At 42.0% G+C, this 19,911-nt stretch overlaps 1 protein-coding gene across 7 annotated transcripts in view; it reads right to left on the bottom strand.

Annotated features, from left to right (window-relative positions):
• The window catches only part of KCNC2 (potassium voltage-gated channel subfamily C member 2), a 101,687-nt gene extending 82,647 nt beyond the window's left edge, over nucleotides 1–19,040 (bottom strand). For all 7 annotated transcript variants that reach the window (XM_075057721.1, XM_075057725.1, XM_075057727.1 and 4 more), the window contains exon 1: nucleotides 18,408–19,040. In XM_075057721.1, the coding sequence (XP_074913822.1) occupies nucleotides 18,408–19,040 (633 nt within the window). The remainder of the gene's footprint in view (nucleotides 1–18,407) is intronic.
• Nucleotides 19,041–19,911: the final 871 nt, after the last annotated feature.

Raw genomic sequence — 19,911 nt, 5'->3', positions numbered from 1 at the left:
TATGTCAAGTCCCTTGTTCTTCTGCTCATTTTTTGCCTCTCATTCTTCATATCAAACTAACATTAGCTAATAGCATTAACAGTGCCATCTTTAAAGACAGAAAATTGATGACACGGTCAAGGACAACGATTCCACTTTTTTATGGTATTAATCCATAGCAGAAACAGTTCACTGTGAAATTCCCCTTGAAAATAATGTAAGACTCCTACAGCCCAGCAAAGGATTTCCAGTTCTAGATTACTTAGAAGCACAACTTCTTTAACCAGTATCAGAATTAGAGAGGCACATTAAGTGAATACTGAAGCAAACCACCTATTCTTCATTGCTGTGAGCTTAAAAATACATTATAAATCATAAGCACTACGTATCACAAGAACATTTTTATTGCTATAGTATAAATCTAACCCCCCCGCCCCCCAAAAAAAAAAAATCTAATAAAAAGAACTACTACGAAGCTTTGGATAGCTTTTAAGACATCAGGAGTTAGCTCAAGCCTAGGACTCCAGAGGTCATCAGATTCCTGTATTCTAGACAACAGCTGAGAAAAAAATTAGTCTTTTCCATTCTACAGAGAAAAATTTAAATAAGAGGGGTTTGTTGAACAGTTCCTTCTAGACTTTACCTTTTGACCAAAGAAAATCATGAGATAAGATCAAAGGAGGAAAACAGGCTTAGGAAACATGTTTATTAGGCTTCTAATTCGTACATATTTTTCCTTTATTAAAGGAAGGGGAATCCCTGCACTGGGAAATGTAGAAAAAATTGACATTGTCTTTTGAAAGTTCCACCCCCTCATTTATAGTTGTCTTCACCTTTTCTCTGCAGAGCAAGGTGTTAGCCATTCTTGACACTTTATTCTGTGGTTCTCTCCCAAAAGAACAGAAATAACTACCAGCTGATATCACATAAATGTAACTTTTGCAGAAGAGTACCCCACAATGGACTACAGCTCACCTATTCTTCTTAGCCTCAAAAAATTTTGAAATGTTCTCTCTGTTTAAAAAAGTAGAAGAATCATCTGGTATTTGAGGTTCCTCACAGCCTGATTAGGATACTTTCTTACTGTTGCAGTACCAGTGTTCTTCCAACAGCAGCCTTAAAGAAGGTTTTGAGATGGAGACAAAGCCTTGATTTGAGTATGTCAGTTCAGAACGTATAGTACAGCCTGCCTTAGGATAATTTTATTCAAGGCTGTTTTGTAAAAAACTAGTGAGCTAGAAATAAATGAAAAAAAAAAAAAATCTCCATGCTACTTAATGGTTTTCCTGAATTTCAAATGTTAAATGTTTATCTTAGTAGCCTCTTCTTTTTAACATGACCTATTTTTCAATTTCCTATGAACTGAAAAAAACCAGTATTTAGTTTTCTTAAAAATTACTGTATTATAATATTCGTAATATTGGTACGTACGGATACATACTTCACTGAGTGTTGTGTTGTTTTGGGTTTGTGTGGCAGGTTTTTTTGGTGATCGGGTGAGGGTCGGCAGGGCCGGCTCCTGTCAGAAGCTGCTCGAAGCTCCCCCGGCTCCAGCCGGACCCGCCGCTGGCCCAGGCCGAGCCCCTCAGCGACGGCGGTAAAACACCCCTGGGAGAACGGATTTACGAAGGGGAACCTGCGGTGAGTCGGGGGATTGGAGTGTGAGAGGAACCCCTCTGCGGGTACCGAGGTCCGGGAAGGAGGCGGCGATGCCCCCGCAGCCCGCCGTGAGGCGGCAGGCTGTCCCCCCCAGCCCGCGGAGGGGAGCGGGGGCCGCCCAAGATGGCCGTCACTCTGGGGGAAAGCCCGCGCTGGAGCGGGCTGTGAGGGAAGGACTGCACCCTGCGGAAGGACCCGCGCTGGAGCGGGCTGTGAGGAACTGCAGCCCGCCGGAGGGACCGAGCGCGGAGTCCTCCTCCCCCTGAGGAGGAAGGAGCGGCAGAGACCAGGGGTGAGGGACCGACCCCAGCCCCCGTCCCCTGCTCCCCTGAGGGGAGAGAACCGGGAGTGGGGTTGGGAAGGCGGGAGGGCTGGGGGAAGCCAGGTCGGGGTTTACTTCTCATTATCCTTGTTTTGGTTTGCTTGGTAGCAAATGAAATTGATTTTGTTTCTTCCCCAGGTTGCGCCTGTCTTTTGCCCGTGACCGTAAGTGGGGAGTGATCCCTCCCTGTCCTTGTCTCGACCCACGACCCTGCCTTTACGTTTTCTCCTCATCCCACCATGGCCGGGTTGGGGGTGAGTGAGCAGCTGTGTGGTGCTTTGTTACCGGCTGGGCTGAAACCACAACATGTCTAACACAGTTATACCTCAATGCCATCTATGTCACATATTTCCAGGCATTTATCTTCAAAATCTCCTGTCTAAAAAGCTACAAATACTGCAGAACAAGCACCGCTTTTGATAGAGAAGTTATGCACAAGCACGGCGTCAAGATGGTGAGCTAATGACTCTTTAGAAAAATAAAAACCAAATGCATATACAGGATCACACTCTGAAGCTTACAGAGGTACACTGAATTTTTACCATTCGGATACAGCTTCAGACAGATCCATGGAAAACTGAAAGATTCGATACATTGCTTTTCAAAATTAGAGAACCATGTATAGAATTATGCCTAAGGAGACTCTAGTTCTGTACGAACGGGCATTGAGGCTCCTCCCTGTCCTTCTCCTTTCCCTTTCCCCCACCAATACTTTATCCTCATCAGCTGAAGAGTTTCCAAGGACTGTGATTAAATGCAAATATTTTCACCCTACAAAACGGTTAAAGTGTATTTTTTCTTCCCTAGGCAGCAGAATAAAACAAATCCAGAAGCAACTATAACCAACACAACCTACATTTCAGGGCAACACCAGTCCCTCATTTCCTGGCTCTTACTTACTTTGTGGTCTTCAAACAAAAAAAACCCTCCCCAACAAGCCTTTTCTTTTCTCTCCCCTGGTCTTTCGTTTTATTTAATTGCCATTTCAAAAGTATCATTTTTCTTCAGCATCTCCTGATTAGATATTTCCTTTAGGATCCTCTCTCCTCAAGGTCTTAATGTATTTTTTTCAGATTGGTTTCCTATTTATAGGAGCACTCAAATCCTCTAGCACACTTAGGTTATCAACTTGACAAGGCTCAGTTTGTCCAGGATTCCCTGCATATTCTAGGAAATCCTTTCCTGATTGAGAGATTGCCAGACTAATGCGGGAAGCACAGTGTCCTTCTTTTAAACACAAATACCCTTGATTCAAAAGAACACTACTATGAACTCCAATCTTTACAAAAAGCAAGGTGAGTATTTAGCTTGTTAAGTCTTGAAAATATTTTAAGATATTAGGGTTTTCACTCTAATAAATATCACGGCAGTGAAGGAGGACCTTCTTAACACCTAGTGGCAAATTCAGTTTAAAAAGCACTGTAGCTTGTTATCATGGCTACCAGCTCATAGCTTTTTCAGGGCCAAACTAGTCACCCATGCCAACAATTTGCAATCACCCATAGGAATACACGGAATTATTTTTTCATGTTAAACTCCTGCTATGGAAGGTTTGTTTTTTAAAGTTACGTGGTAAACGTGAAACACAATCTGTCCTACACTCCTGGTTCAGAACCAGCTTTGCCAAGTTCAGAACGTTGCACAACATCAGCATGGTGCACATGCAGAACAGAAAGTATATACGGCAGACTTACAAAGCTATAATTCTATAAATTTTCTCTCCCTAAATATTTCACAATTGGTTTATTGCTTGGGAACACACATCCAATTCTAAATAAAAAGTTGTATATTGTTCCAAGATCAGACATTACTCTGTGTAAGGAATCATGCTGAAATCCAGCCCTGCCTTATGCAGCTATTAACAACACACCAGAGAAGAACTTTTCAAACCTCAACAGATCAAAAGCCTCACAAGAAATCCCCAAAAGGCAGCTTTGTCCTGTCAAGGCTATAGGCAATGCTCATTTCAGGTAGGAAAAAGAACTGAGCTCACTTGTTTGTCCTACATCTTGTTCCAAAGCAATTAACTGAATGAAGAAATTGCTTGCCTGTCCACGATCACAGCAGACTTAGCACTTGTCAACCGCCGTCTTTTGGAATTAATTCAGCCAACATCGTCACTAGCTTCAAGCACATCCTCAAATCTTGGCCAGGCATAGCTAGATGGTTTTTTTCTAGCACAGAAACACAGCAGTTAAACTATGAATGAATTTCCTGTAATAATTCAGTATAGCTTCCCTGATATGTAAAAGTAATGTAATGCTGAACTGGGAAGGGGTGTTTGTGGGGGAAGAGGGGGGAAAAAAAAGATAATAATCAAACTAACATCATTGGCGCCCCCAGGCCTCTGTAAAGGCAGATCTTCAAAACACTTCAGTGATTTTGATGGCAATGCTCTTGCTCTCCGTGGCTTCTACCTTACAGAACAATTCAGGTTTCTGATCAAGTTAGCAAAATGTTTGGCTTTGTTTCACAATGAGCTGTTAAACAACACCTTACTCACGAAAATGCATCCACCTATATAGGAAGAATTCACTCCTCTCTATAGCGAGAACTCACAGCTAGAATTCTTGTACATGAGAAGCAGGACACAAAAATGGGTGTTATTTCAGAATTGAGGAACAGGTATTACCTATCCCTTTGGAAGAATATCTTACTAGAGTTTACAGTAACTCAGTTACAACACTGCCATGTGCTTAGCCAATAATGATCATCTACGCAGTTGAGCACAGCTAATTAACATATTAAAAAGCAGCAAAGAATAGCAACCAGCTTTCACTAACCAATGCAAAAGCTCCTGAAATACAAAATTAAGTGCTACCATAAGTATTCCTCACACTGGGCATTTCCTTGGGATCTTGCCCTTTTATTCTTTTTGTTAAAAGTCTGATAAAATGTATCCCATGGAATTACAGCCTGCAAGCTCAAGCGTTCCTCCCATGCCTGGTGGCTAAGGCTCACCATCAGTCTACACTTCAAAAGCAGCTACAGAACACAACCAAGAATCAACATGAGATCACTGAAAATATTTAACAATCTTTCTAATATACTGCAGATTGAATTTGTAGCAGAGCCAACTGTAAAGATTGACCAATATTTCTCATTTTAAGACTCTCTACTCTGTTCTGCCAGAATTTAACTGCGCAGGCCAAATGCCAAATGTCTTTGCAAACATTCAGCAACCTGTGAGAAAGATGGAGAATTACATTGTTTTCAGGTGTATTGAATATTGGAAACCTTTTATTTCAGAAATGTTAATGGTAAGTTTTGGAGGAAGAACTTTAACAAACTGTATCTGTGCCAAACCCCACCTTAATTCAATCTCCTTGTGTTCACGTCCTATAAAGCAACTTTTACTAACGTGACTGAAGAGTCTTCTCCCATGTAGACCCTGCCTCAGCCAGTTCACAGAATGGACAATGTTTTCTTACTGAATTCAAAGTTTTCTTTTTCCCATATTTTTCAGGTGTGGGATCTATGCCTCCTCCTCTGAATACACTCCTCCAACTCTGCTCTGCAAACAAATTTATCAATATATTATGAGGACTTCCTCTCATATTCATTACTGTGTATATCCAAATGGCTACACAGTTCCAGTTTACTCCCACCATAGATCCACTGAATGAGAAAGAAAAAAAAGGACGGACCACGAGATGATTATGTACGCTTAAATCTTTGGGCACAGAAATCAGCAAACAATCCCCAACCTCCATTAAAAAGTACCTAAGCTCTCCTTTGCACTACATTTGACAGTCGCCAACTAAAATACAGTTCCCCTTTTTTTACTGCATTATTTGAGCACTGCATAATTTTTTACGTTATTTTTTTATTTTCTAAAGTAAGAGAACATTTGTACCTTCCCGGTTTGCAGACAGGGTGAACCACAGAAGATGTTACAGCCTCGCAAAGACATAAACCTGGATCTCCAGAATTCCCTGCCAACACTTCAGTCACTGAGCTTCCTCTACTGTCCGTGTCCCTCCTAGCCTGACCAAATGAGTTCATCGCAACACAATCCCTACACCATTCACCGCTTTCACTGTACTATGACTTTTTGCATCTTCCGCTTAAATGTTGGGTTTGTTCTTCTCTTTATTCAGTATTCCTCACAAGAAGCAGAGGTGTATGAACTTGACTTGAATTGATCCTCTCTTCTTTCTAAAAAAAATACAATGAAATGAAAAAATACAGATAAATTAATAATAAAACAAGTTGCAACACTTCAAAGATGAAAAATCATGGTATGTTGTTATCAACACGACCCAATGAAAATGATTGCCAAATCTGATTGTATTTAATATATCCCCTTAACAACAGCTGAAGAAGGGAAAGCTGCATCCCTGGGAGACATCAGTTTCTTAATATGTCTTATGAAATAATACAAAGAATGGGTTTTTACAATATAAAAACCAGTAGGGTTCTAGTGCAATTCCAGATAATTTACCACAAGAACTGACCTTTTATAGGTTCTTGAGCCATTCTGTGTAACTCTATAAAAGCAAGATAATTATATAATTACTTGTATTAAAAAAATAAAAATATAAAAGCAATATAATTACTTGTATTAGGATGTTTGAAATAAAGTCCTAGAAAGAATAGTCTCCTTGTTTACATTTTATAGGTGCTTTCCACAAAATGGACACCATAAGATATTGGTTTGCTTTGGAATAATTAAGTGGTTTTTTAAATGACATAAATGCATATCATAATGCATTAGTGACTGCACAAGACACTGTAAAACAATTTCCATCTTGATTTAGTATTCATTGCACAAAAGGCAGAGCTCTCGAGTGCAGCAGGATTTCCTTACATCAGTGAAACCCCCTCCCAGTCACAACAGTCCTTCAGCCTCTGCTGGCTCTTTCAACCTGTTCCTGAGCTCCAATTACTTCAGCTGATTTATGCTTCCTGATGTAACAAGTGCTTTCTTGAGAAAAGATGTCCTGAAGTTGTCAGGACTTCCAACTTCACCTTGTTTTGTTTTGGTTTGTTGTTTTGGTTTGGGGTTTTTTTTAAAAAGAAAAGACTTACTGATCCCTCACCTAAGAACTCTGAACCAGCTGGCCATTTATAACCAAGTTGGACCAAAGGATAAAGATTTGGAAAACAATTAAATCTCTACAGGGCTGTGAAAATAAGGGCCCCATTTAGACAGAGCTCCAAAAACTTCAGTGAGAAAAAGCTGTAAAGAGAGTTGAGAACCTTCTGACAGCCACAAACCTGCACTCAAAGGAGACTCTATAATATGCCAAGTGCAGGAAAAAGTTTAACTGGCCCTAAGAGTCACCCATAAGATATACATTTACAGAATGCAAGATTTCTTTAGTTACATAACTGCTTCAAGTTTTCCCCCTTTTTCTGAGATAAAATTTATAAAGAATGGAACACTACTTCTATTATCAAACATGATTAACAAAATACTGTAAGCCAATATAGTAATACATATGTGTATCCAGTAAGATAGATCAATCATAGCCTACTAAAGCAAGGTATGCAGTCCACAAAACTCGAACTTATAGCTCTGAGCTGAATTAAACAAGTAAAAGCAAGAACACTGAATTAAGTCATGAGATGTGGGATGCAGGCTTCTTGACTAAAATCTTCAAGGACAAATAGGAAAAAAAAAAATCTCCTTGACTATCATAATTACAGTTAGGAACACCAATAGATGCATTTGTATAGAAATGTGTGTGCTTGTGTGTACATATACACACATATATATATACACTCACACAAAAAATATTTGCATCCATATTTATATATATGGATAAAAACTCCACTGGAAGTTTGAAAGCACTAGGACCACAAACGTTCTCCTCCCTTGTCTCAGACTCACATTTCACCCCTGTTTCTGCAGTGCACACAGTTGTCACACTGTACTTGTCTGAACAGTATGAAAAATTTAGGTCATGCATTTTCCTTTAACTTTCACTATTGCCAAGACTTTCCTACCCAAAGACAAGGCCTGGGTTTCTGGAGGCGGTATTTTACCCACAACATGATTAGGAAACTGTAACAATTACCTTGTTATTTTAAAATTGCATTGCCAGCAAACAAACAAAGATTTGCAAAGTTTGTACATTATAATTACTAATACACACCTCGTGATCTGTATTTTCAAGGAGTACACAAACAGTAGCAGCACAAGACAGGAGTTTAATAATTTTCCTCACGCTATTTTAGAAAGTTAGCTATTGATATTTGAACCAAACCAGGCATTATTTCAAAGAGGATTGCCTTCATCTCATGAATCTGTCAGGATTGCAGTGCAAGGCAGGTTCCTCTAATGAAATACGAACCCAACTACATCTGCACTTCTCTAGAGACTAATGGGTACATTTCTGCTACTGAATACTGAATTTAAACATCTTTACATTGTTGAGAATACAAAATCACTGAAATTTTGCTGGGTTTTCATTTCAATAAGTGATGCATGCCACCACGCTTTCGAAGAAAAGCTGCTAACACAGCTACTAAAGGTAGTGTTAACAGCAGAGACATCTATAGCTATCATCGTACTTCAAACCATAGAAAAATGGTTAATTTTATTACAAAAGCATTGGAAAAGGCCTTGATTCAGGAGTATTAGAATAGCCAGTCATTGGCTCAGTGACAGTACAAGACACTGAATGCAACACGGTGGGGCTAAAAAATGGGGAAACAGATAACTAAGAACCAACTCTGAGAGCCTCTCGAGATAGTTTTGGGAGACACCTGCGGCTGTCGCAGCTCCTGGACTGAGGTGGAGACCGGCTGCAAGACCTACAGTAGCTGTTTCCAAAATGTGATAAACCTAGTCATTAGGGAAGTCATTTTGAAAAGATCAAAGCTCCCTTCTCACTTTGAGATTAAGGAAGTGGCAACGGCAACAAGTAGATAAACCTGCGGTTTAAAGAAAACCAACATCTTCCATCCTTAAAGCAGTGAACATCCCTCAGAAAAACCCACACATGCAACACAAAATGCCTTTGCCAGTTTTAAGGTTTGGCTGGCTATATTGTGATAAACCAAAATAATCAAAATACATTCTTTGCTTCAGTCCATAATGGCTCATTTTTCATCAAGATGTAGTTTTCCCTTTTTATCAAATATTTTCTCCTTTTTAATTCCCCCAGCTCATTTGTTCTGCTATCGAGGCGTGAACTTAAAACATGCAATGACTAACCAAGGAGACCCTGTAGCTGCAATGCATCAAACCAATTTTGTTGACCATTCACGGGTCACTGCAACATCAGCTTCACATGCCTGTTTTGGAGACAAATGACAAACATGACCATTTCTTTTTCCAAGCTGCACAGGTATATCACCTAGGCAAGCAGGAAAATAACTCCAGCCTGCTGCCAAAAGTCTCAAATCCTCAAATTTGAAACTATATTCAAATAGCCTCGAATATAGCCAGTAATAAAATTTACTGGCCAAAGGATGCAGGTGCCTAAGGTGTTTAAAACAATTTGTTTAACATAAAGTATTACAAGATAATGAACAGATACCGAGTTATACAGCAGAGCTGATGTTCAATACCTGTACTGAAATCCTACCCCACCTGATTTCTGCCTCAAAAGCGCTGTTGATGTCATTTATCATATGCCAGTTACTATATACATGTTATTTTTTAAACCATGAAAATATAAAACATCATCATTATTAAGTAAAAGGACATCATTTTCCATTGTAAGGGAAAAGAAGGTTGGAAGACCAGAACTTCCCTATTTAGAGCAGACTATTTCAGTTGGAAAGGAACTACAACGGTCTTCTAGTCCAACTGCTGGACCACCTCAGGGCTGACCAACAGATAAAGCATGCTATTAAGGGCATTGTCCAAATGCCTCTTAAATGCTGACAGGCTTGAGGCATCGACCACCTCTCTAGGAAGCTTGTTTCAGTGTTTGACCACCCTCTCGGTAAAGAAATGCTTCCTAACGTCCAGTCTAAACCTCCCCTGGGACAGGTTTGAGCCATTCCCACGTGTCCCATCACTGGATCCCAGGGAGAAGAGCTCAGCACCCTCCCTCCCCACTTCCCCTCTCAGGAAGCTGGAGAAAGCCAAAACACAGGTCCCGCTGAGTTTTTTTATAATGTAAATAATTTCCCAGAATAATGCAAGAATGTTCAAGATGAAATCCAGATGTGTTTGCACATCAATTATATCCTAAAATTCAAATGGAAACCTGAAGGTAGATATCAGACCTAGAATTGAAAATGCAAGAGAACTCCTTTCCCAAATGTGATCAGAAACCAGGAGGACAAATAAGGTTCTTTTCCAAACTATGTCTGGACTAAACTTATAATACTGCAAAATTCCTGTCAGAAAAAAAACCCTTGCATAACACTTGGAATGATATAAGAAAAGATCTAAGTTAACTTTTTCAGCTCCTAACAATCATTATCCTGTGAAAATTAAGATACTCCTGAAACCAATTATTAAAAATAATTACCGTTCATATGGGTAAAGGATTACCAAGTGCCAATGAAGAAGATAAAATAGCTCACTTGAAAAGTACAGAGAAATTTTTAATACCTATGTAAGAATAAGGACTAATGAGGACATCTCCTTTGGTATTGTCTAAGAACTAAAGAAAGTTTATACCCACACATTTGTATACTTTTAAAACATCCTTTACGTTGTCCTGTAATATTTCTTACCATTACTTTAAAAAAAAATAAAATTCTGTTATTGCACAGGCTATATATAAAATACTAATTACCACATACTTGATTACCCTCAATCATATATTAGACAGCATATAAAAGCCTAATATATTTTGTGAACATTTATGATCTGAGAAATTAAGTAGGCCAACCGTTAAAAAGAAGATTACTGCTATAAAGCTAGGACTCTGCAAATTATCAAAACCAAACCCACAAACTTCAGGGGATACTTCCCCTTTTTCAAAGACTAGGCATAGTAAAAAAAGACCCAAACAATTTTGTGTGCTATACACTAATGAAAATGGAAACATTTAAGAAACTATACTTATTTCAGAAATAAGACTAGATGATATTGTGTGGTATATTTAATGCATATTAATGAACTTTACCACATTATTCAGCACCAGGGTAAGAGACTGTTCTCTGTTTACAGCATTTTGCAGGAGCATATCAAAGCCCAATATCTAAGGTTCATCTAGAAACACTAAGAAACTACAAAAAGCTGTCTGTAATAAGAAAGGACTGAATTATTACACCACTGTGATAATTAACCTACTGATAAAAAGACCAAAACCACAGCAACATCTCAGAATTTTCAACTTAAAGGGGGGGAGGGGTCGACGACAACCCATAGTTATAATAATAATTGGATAATTGGGGTTTTAAGCTTCAAGTCACCACTTCAGTCAAAAATTCTGTAAAGCAAATCACAAATCACAAGAAATTGTATTTCATGTGATTAGATGGCATTCTATTTTTAACACTACTGATTAACAGATGGAAGTGGAGTTTTTCTTTCAAAAGTGCTTTAGTCATCATAAAGTGCCAACAAAGATGTTAATTAAACACATTTGTACAACTAAAAAAAAAAAAAGTGTGATTTCATGTTCATTCTCTACAACTCTCTCTGACAAAATTACCGTTTAGTTATATCAACATATACATGTGTATGTCAGGATAGGGAAGAAAATGTACCAGGTCATCACTACAACTTGAATCCCTTTTATCATGTTGATAAATATTGCCAATGCTAAGTTTTTATTAGCATTTCCGTGCACGTTTCCACAATTGTATATTTTGGTCACCACTTCCAATGATTTCTGATGTGTGAAATACTGAAATATCCTCAAGTTTCAGCCCTTGCACCAAGAGAAAGGCTCTTAGGAAATAACAGCACATATAAGTAAGAGTGGACATAGCTCCCCTATTTGTTCTCCATATAAAATTCATCAACAGCTTTGCTTAGCATTGCTTTAAAAACAAAATTTTATTTGTATGCAATTACTAGGTTATACTGGAAAGGGTGTGTGCTTGTCAAAGAACGTGTGTAAAGGAACGGTATCACTGTAAGAAATACACTAAGCAGAATGATAACCGATAGTTTGATATTCCAAATATTACCGTATCTATATTTTATTTGCCTAACTACTTTACTTACAGTAAAAAAAAGAAAAAAACAACCAACCTGCAGAAATCCCCACAAGTTTCTACACTGAATCAGTAAGCTTCTGTAAATCACATTGCCAGAAGTGAGGTCTAAAGAAGAGTTTAGTAAAGAGAATTAAAAGGGAACACACTATCCCCATCGGATGTTAAATACAGAGAGCATAAACCCTTTTCTTTCCAGTTGTGGCTGAAGGAAACCCAGTTTCCCCAAGATGAGCCAAGAGTCTGAAGCACAGGATGAGCAGGACGACTCTCTGGAGAAACAAACAGCTCTGAAACAGCACTTGATAATGAGAAGAACTTGTCTCTTCCATCTTAAAATGACTGGACAGCACTTCATAAGAGATTATTAAAATATTAAAAATGTATTTATATAGGGTTGCCTTTCCTCTTCTCTGATCCTTCTGCCCCAATTGCAAGGTAACTTCATAGGAAGAGAACAGTCACTTTCTGCCAGTGATCACTGAGGGAGAAAAGGACAAGCAAGTTTTACGCAAGCTTCCCTTAAAATATCTTGAAGTTACTACAGTGAAGGAAACTAATCAAGGATTTGGGATTAGTCTGAGTTCTGAACTTCTTTGATTATGACTCAACACGAATTCACTATAACAAGCAAAAATGTGGACTTCTTCACAGGGTATTGATTGATACATTTACCTTGGACTAAGTACCAGACACTTTAAGAATATAGGGATACCAGTTTTCTTATGTCACTTTTTTCATATCCTGACTGCATCATATGACAATGACGTGACAATGTGATACCTCGTCTGGCGGTAGCATGGAAACCTATACAATATTCACCAGAAGTTGTGAGCCACTCCTCCCACCACCATCTTAATTGGTTTGAAGATAAGTTCTCATCCCCACAGTAAACCATTTAAGAATTTTACCACTGTAAACAAACGTGGCCAATAGCACATTGCATGTTAACTACAGAAAGGAAGGGAACGTGGTCTGCCAGATTTCTCAACCAGAACTACTTCTTACACCATTATTATCTTGGGCTGTGTATGTTAAGCTAATTTCCACTTCCAGTTACACCAAAGCAAATTCAGCCTAAGTCCGTTAACCGAATTCTTTCAGAGTCGTTGGAAGACAAATCTGGCTGTATGCACACGCACGTATGTAACGGCGTCTCTTTCTGAAACGATAGGACGGATCATCTCTGTGGCATTTATGTCAGAGCCATGACAAAATGCTTTTCCCAGTTGAATAAGTGACAGCGAGAAGGCTGTTTTCAATGGGAAGAGGAAGCCAAGAGCTGGCTTGTTTCCATGGAAACACTAGCAGCATCAGGCAGAACAGCTGTAGAGGGAAAGGCAGAAGTTCGGGAGGCAGAAATCTTGCTGATTTTACCTCACCGACATGTCAGTGCCATCAGACGCCGTCTACGTTTAAGGTCAATCAAGCTAGTTTATGTTGACTACGTCACGCATTAGGCTACAATTTCCAGTTCAGACTTTTAAAAGCCAGCATGCCACACGTAAATTAATAAAAATTACTTACAATGCGATTTAGCCCAGGTAGCCCATGAATCTACAGAGTGTATGAATATCTGTAACAGCGATGCATTATGATTTTTGTCATTAGGAACAGATCTTGCTGTTTCTTTAAAAATGACAGCTCACAAAGGCTAAATGCTTCAAGCAGAATGACTGGTTTTCCACCAATTTAATCTAAAGGACTCTTTTCCCATTTAAAAATAAATTCAGCACTTTGATTACCAACATGGCAAAAGGAATACCCTCTCTGCAGTTTCTTTATCAGCCTTACTATTTTATCACTTTCAGATAGAAGATGTCTGCATAACTCAAAAATTATTAAATGGTAAAATCTAAAGTATACTTGCTTTCGTTGTTGAATAGAAGACAGAGAATAAAGATTTCCACTTATAAATTAAAGGGCCTTTCTATTTGTCAAGAAAGCAAATAAACTTTGCTATTCACTATTAATCTACAAAAATATATTCTGAGATTAATATATCTTCACCACTCCGTTCACAGTATCTCAGACTATCCCGGCAGCGTTGCTTCCACCAAAAATAAAAACTGTTTTGCATCACGAACAGCCAAAGCCCTAAAAATATAACCCACTCCAGTCATTCACCATACAGACGGGTATCTAGGACCTGGAAAAAAACCAATAAAGACAGAAGTTATTGTTGATAAGAATGCTCTCCAGTATGATTTCTGTAGCTTTAGCCTTTCGAGGGGATCTATCAAATCCTGTTTTCTCCCTCTCCCATCTCACTCCTTTCAGCCGATTCTTCCTACAACCAGCCCCACCGAACGTTCAGAGCTGGTGTAGATGTTACGGGACGCCGAAAGGACTCTCTGACAACGTAACTTCACATAAAGCAGTAGACGGGAACGTCGTACTTCCATCCAATGGTACCGCTCACTGCTCAAGTCCAGCTCCTTGTGTCACGACGAAGCAGCGCAAGATCAGTATTTTTAAGAAGGTGTAAGTATCTTGATGCCTCAACTGCCAGGCTTCTGTGGTTTTATTTGTGTTTCAGTGAATACTTACTTACAGCAAACTTTACAAATACTTGCTAATTAGTTTTTCTCCTTCCCTTGTAAACCAAGTAATTATGATCTTTCCTATAGATAAAGACCCTACAGCAAAGGGGCTGTGCAATTTGCCTTCAGCTGCCAGAACCAGCAAGGGTGCTGCAGGCAGCGCCTGCTCGAGTGCCCTGGGCCATACTGACCCCCTGAGCCACCCCACTTCGCAGGTGCTGTCCCCTCACCCACGAACAGATTTACCGTCTTCTCGGAAAGTGAAGGACATATAGCTACAAACTTTGCGAATCCCTGGGCTATTTCTGAGTTCCTGCGCTAAGTACAAGAGTAATCCATAATCTTTAGGAAAAATCAATGACAAATATGAATTAATTCCTTAAAGAGCATCAACTATTATTCAAAAGTAAAAGGCCTTAAAAGCTTAATTAATTTGAAATATGGTATCTGAGACCAGCACTGACGTTCCAGGTCCTGCTGGGCTTCTGCAGACATTCCTTCAAACTCAGTGCTTAATTATGCCTCTCGTACTTTCTTACAAACTATTTGGATGTATCCTTGCACTTTACAAAAGCATAACAAGTACTTTGCACTTGTGAGCCATCAAAGGATACCAAAATCATTGACAGGTATTAACTAGCAAAACGCACAATACACGTTTGGTTCAGGTAAGAATCAGGTAAGTGTCTGTTTCAGAGATGCTTAAACCAACTCACAGGAAGATTTAGTTGCCCGACGCTTCTCCTCCTATGACAGTATCTTATGCCACTAGCTTTCTGTACCTACATAACAGCATTCTGTCAAATAGCAGTTTGTGAATGATTGCTCTATTAAGCCTGGGAGTGAAAGGAGTACCGCTGTACTCTTTAATTTCATTTCACAGTCTATGAAATCCAAAACAAACAAAAAAAACACCCAGAAACAATATTCAGATATAACTCCTGAACTTGAGAAACAAAGAAAAGCATTGCACATTTCAAAGCAATTGTATGTACGTGGATTACATTTTATATTTACAAAAAACACGTTTAGTAGATGTCGCCATCTGAATATCAAACTGCATACACTAAAAGCTGAATCTTTTTTTTTAGAATCTCAAATAAAGTAAACCTTCTTGTCAACAAACAAGTTCCACTATTTATGTAACATCACTGGATGGTCTTGCTAGAATAATCTTGTGCGTGCACTATCCCCCAATAGGTTACCATGGCAACTTATATTTGAAATTCTATAAATTTCTATTTTTAGAGATCACAGTTTAGGATAAAGAAAATCACAAATATTAAGTACCATTTCATTAATAGAAAATATCCCATTTTTATCATCATCATAATTCCCAGAAAAGACATTGCTGAAGTTAAATCCGGCAGTAATGCTAAAAAAATAATTACCACCATTATTAAGAAAGTTTACGACTAAGCAGCCTCACCATAATCTAAGTGGCGTATGAGTCAGTAGCTGACACTACGAGGCAAAGATTGATGTTCACAGAGTTTTGTCTTGATTTCAGTAAGGCCAAGATTTCACTCAAATGTTTTTAGAGTTAGTCATCATTTCAGCTGACACAAAACAAGAAGTGTATTTGCCAGAACACTCAAAAAATAACGTCTTTGTTTCAGGTGTGGGAAAATGTTGAATTGACATTAATGTCTCAGTTCCAAACTAAGGTTACCATCACCTTAAATTACTGTGTTCAAGAGTGCTTACTAAGTGCATGCTAGTCCTTAAATACAGATTTACTTAATGCTTTAAAACTTGCCAGCACTTCTCAAAGTTGTCTCCCTGCCTGAAGGATCGAGGTACAGAGTAGCAGCCTTGAAGAAAATGAAAACGCTGATTTAGACACTGTTGTTACATCTCTGACACTGCCTTACTCTGGCTGCCTGGGGTTGAAATCTGAATATAATGTTTAAAACCAGGCTTTAAGTTATAAAAAGGTAAATACCTTATCTCCTAAGACACGAATATTGCCATGTCGCAATTTTCTGTTATTATGTTAATTAGGGCATTCATTTTGCAAACTCAAAATATCTTTAGCCGAGCCACTGACAGGTCAGGATGGTCTAGTACAGATGGAAAATTTGGAAAGCAAGTGCCTACAGGCTCTGTCAAAGAGTGGACCGAAGTGGATTGAAAACCCAAGTGACAGCTACAACTCCAGGGCACAATTGCAATCAGCATGCCTACCTTCCTATTTCTCCTGGTATCTTCCATTTAACGTTTACTTTGCACTCCTCGGTTCTCCAGCAAAGCTGAGTGGAAAGATTCCCTATCGTAAAAGCCGCAGATTCGGCGCCGTCAGCAACTTTCCACGAAAGAGGAGGTGAAAGACAACCTGCAGTGCAATCACCGCGCGCGCTACTGTTCATCACATAACTGACAGCCAAATTTTCTTTAGGATTCAGACAGCTAAGATACGAGCAACGTGGGTATGCCATCGATGAGCAAAGATAGACACTTCTGGTAGTTTGTCCTCAGAACTGATCCTTTATTAAAATCGTATTTCAAGTATCAGCTGGAGCCGGCTGTCAAGGGAAAACGTATCGGTGGGCAACCTTCAAAAACATAAACAACGCTGGCACTCAGCAAGGGACAGTAGTGACTCCAAGGACTGTTACTTTCTGTTTAACTTACCTCACTAAGCTCACGGGAGTTGCTAACTTCCACAGAAACTGCATCAGGCCATAGGGCACAAATCAGGAATTCACTTAACCACACTCTCAGGGTCACATCTGTGAGGTTGCCAGTGAGATCAGGGGAACGGATCAGGAGACGACACCCACCGTAACTGCACTTTCTGCAGAACGAGGCTTAGCTCTGAATACTTCACAGGAATCCCGGTAAATGTGCTGCAAAACACTTCCTACCATTTTATAATCAAACGTTTCCAATTACAAGTTCTTTTTGTTGTATTGCAGGGAGGATTTGCTGGTGGTTGCTTTTCTCGTTGTTAAATCTTTCTCTCAAAGGAATTACAACCATTTGTTTGCTCCAAAGCCCGGGGTTAGGAAGCAAACCGGCATCGCCACTGACAACAGCAACTAAAAGACGGAACTAAAGTCCAAATCGTCAAAGTAGAAAGTAGTCGGCATCAAAATCTAAAGCCCCAATCTAAATGATGGAAACTTACTACGATTGTTTACTGCCTTGTGCCCGTACCCTCAGCCACGGAGCTGGTAAAGGGTCACCCTGAGAAATCGATGGAGGGAGAGCCAGGGTGACCCCCCCGTCACACTTACTTTGTGGAACTCGGATCACCTCCCAGAGCAGACGGAGCGAAGCTGGGGCAGGGCTGAGGTCGCTCGCCTGCATCCTCGTCACCTCCTCACCCCAAACCCGAGACCCCCCCAACGATGCCCTCCCGGCGGGACCACCTGCCCCGGCCCCAAGGGCACCTCCACGTTAGGTGCTCAGAAAGGACGAGGGCACCTCGGGGCTGTGTCTGCCCACACCCACGCAGAAAAGCGTCCCCCCCCTTACCCGGGACGGTGAGCATGGCCCCCCATACAGACTCCTCGGGGCACGGCTCCCACCTCACCCCACATACGCTCCCGCGGGGGACGCCGGCACGGCGGGACCCCCATTCCGCCCGCGGATGCAGAGGGGACGCGCACCACCGCCCCACGGGGAACCGACGTCACCCCCACGCAGCAGCCCGCCGAAGAAGCGTCATCGCCTCCGCACGCCCACCCCAACCGGGGCGAGCTTCCCCTTTGACGCCCCAAGGGCAAGGGGACCACGGCGTGCCCGCCCCTGGCAGCCCCTCAGCCTCCCCCCGGGGCGGGATCGCCGTCCGTCCATCCGTCCGTCCGTCCGTCGGCGCTTACCCTGGCGGCCCGCGAGGAGTAGGGATCCTCGAAGAGCGCCCAGACGCGGGGCTGCAGCCGCCGCCAGCGCCCGCCCTTGCCCTCGGCGGTGGCCCCCACGTCCTCGATGCCCAACCTTTTGGCGGCCAGGTCGTCGTCGTCGCCGTCGGGGGGCGGTTCGCCCGTCAGCAGGTCGGGAGCCTCGAAGATGTCGAGGGCTTCTTCGGCGTCGCGGTGCTGGCGGTAGGTCATCCAGCAGCAGGGCTCCACGTCGGTCTCGTCGATGCCCCAAAAAGCCAGCTCCTCCTCGAAGAGGGGCCCGCAGACGTCGGCGGGGCAGTGCAGTTTGCCGGTACGGTAGTAGTTGAGCACATAGGCGAAGACCCCCGGGTGCCGGTCGAAGAAAAACTCGCTGGTACCCCCGCTGCCCCGGGGGCTACAGCCGGTGCCGGGCTCTGGGCAGCCCCCCGCGGGTGGAGGTGGGTTGGGGGGCGGCAGGGTTGGTTCTTCACCGCCCGGGGACTCGCTCTGGGACTCGCAGGCGAGTAAGGCCAGGCGGGTCCCCGGCAGGGTCTTCAGGGTGCTGCGGTAGGTCTCGTGCCGCGTGCCCCCCACGTTGAGGATCACCCTCTCGTTGTCCTCGAGCTTCCCCATCGCTCCGGGTGGGACATGACTGGGGAGGGTGCGGGAGGCGGCAACGGGGATGGTGGTGCTGGGGGGGCTGGGGGGGGTACACACACACACACCGGTGGCGGGCAGCTCCGCGGGGGACGAGCTTCTACCTTAAACGCAAAGAGAAAGAAGAAATCGAGGAGAAGCCCCCCCAAGCATCGCTGGGGGAGATGGGGGGGGGCTATTCCCCACCATCACTGCCTGCCCTAGCCCCCCGCTTCCCCTGAAAGCAGGCTACCGAAATGGCACTGCTGCTTTTCTCCCCCCCCCCTCCCCTCGCCTCCTTTCTCCCTCGTGGGGCTGCGTGAACCGAGCTGATGGAATAGAAAGTGTGCGGTTAATTATTTAATGGGCATCTATCTTTTATTAGCCTAACAGCTTAACGAGGGGGATAATAATAATAAAAAAAAAAAATAAAAAAAGAAGGGTTAGGGGTTTGTCTCTTCGTCGCCCCCCCCCCCTCCCTATTTTGGCAGGGAGGGATTGCTTTTGGGGGAAGAAATACCAAGCCCCCCCCCCCAGTAAGCTCAGGCAGCGGGCACACCCTGGGAAAAGCAGAGCTCCCGACTTTCTCGGACAAATCATCCAGACGAGCGTGCAGCTGGGGGTTTCTCCATGCCCCCCCCCCATCCCTCCAGCCCCTCTTCTTCCTCTTCTTCCTCCCCTCCGTTACCTTTACCGGAGGAAAGCGAGCGGCTCCTCTTCCCCGGCGGGCTCCGGTTGATGCGCGGCGGCGGACGCCGAATCCCCGCCGCTCCCCGTGCCTCCCCGCCGGGCGAGAACTACTTGTTGGCTTTTTTTTTTTTTCTTCTAGGTTTTTGATCTTTTGGGGTTTTTTTGGTTTTTTTGATGT

Source organism: Buteo buteo, chromosome 26, assembly GCF_964188355.1.
Source record: "Buteo buteo chromosome 26, bButBut1.hap1.1, whole genome shotgun sequence".
In the NCBI taxonomy this organism is placed as follows: Eukaryota; Metazoa; Chordata; class Aves; order Accipitriformes; family Accipitridae; genus Buteo; species Buteo buteo.
This window is presented reverse-complemented; position numbering and strand designations above follow the sequence as displayed.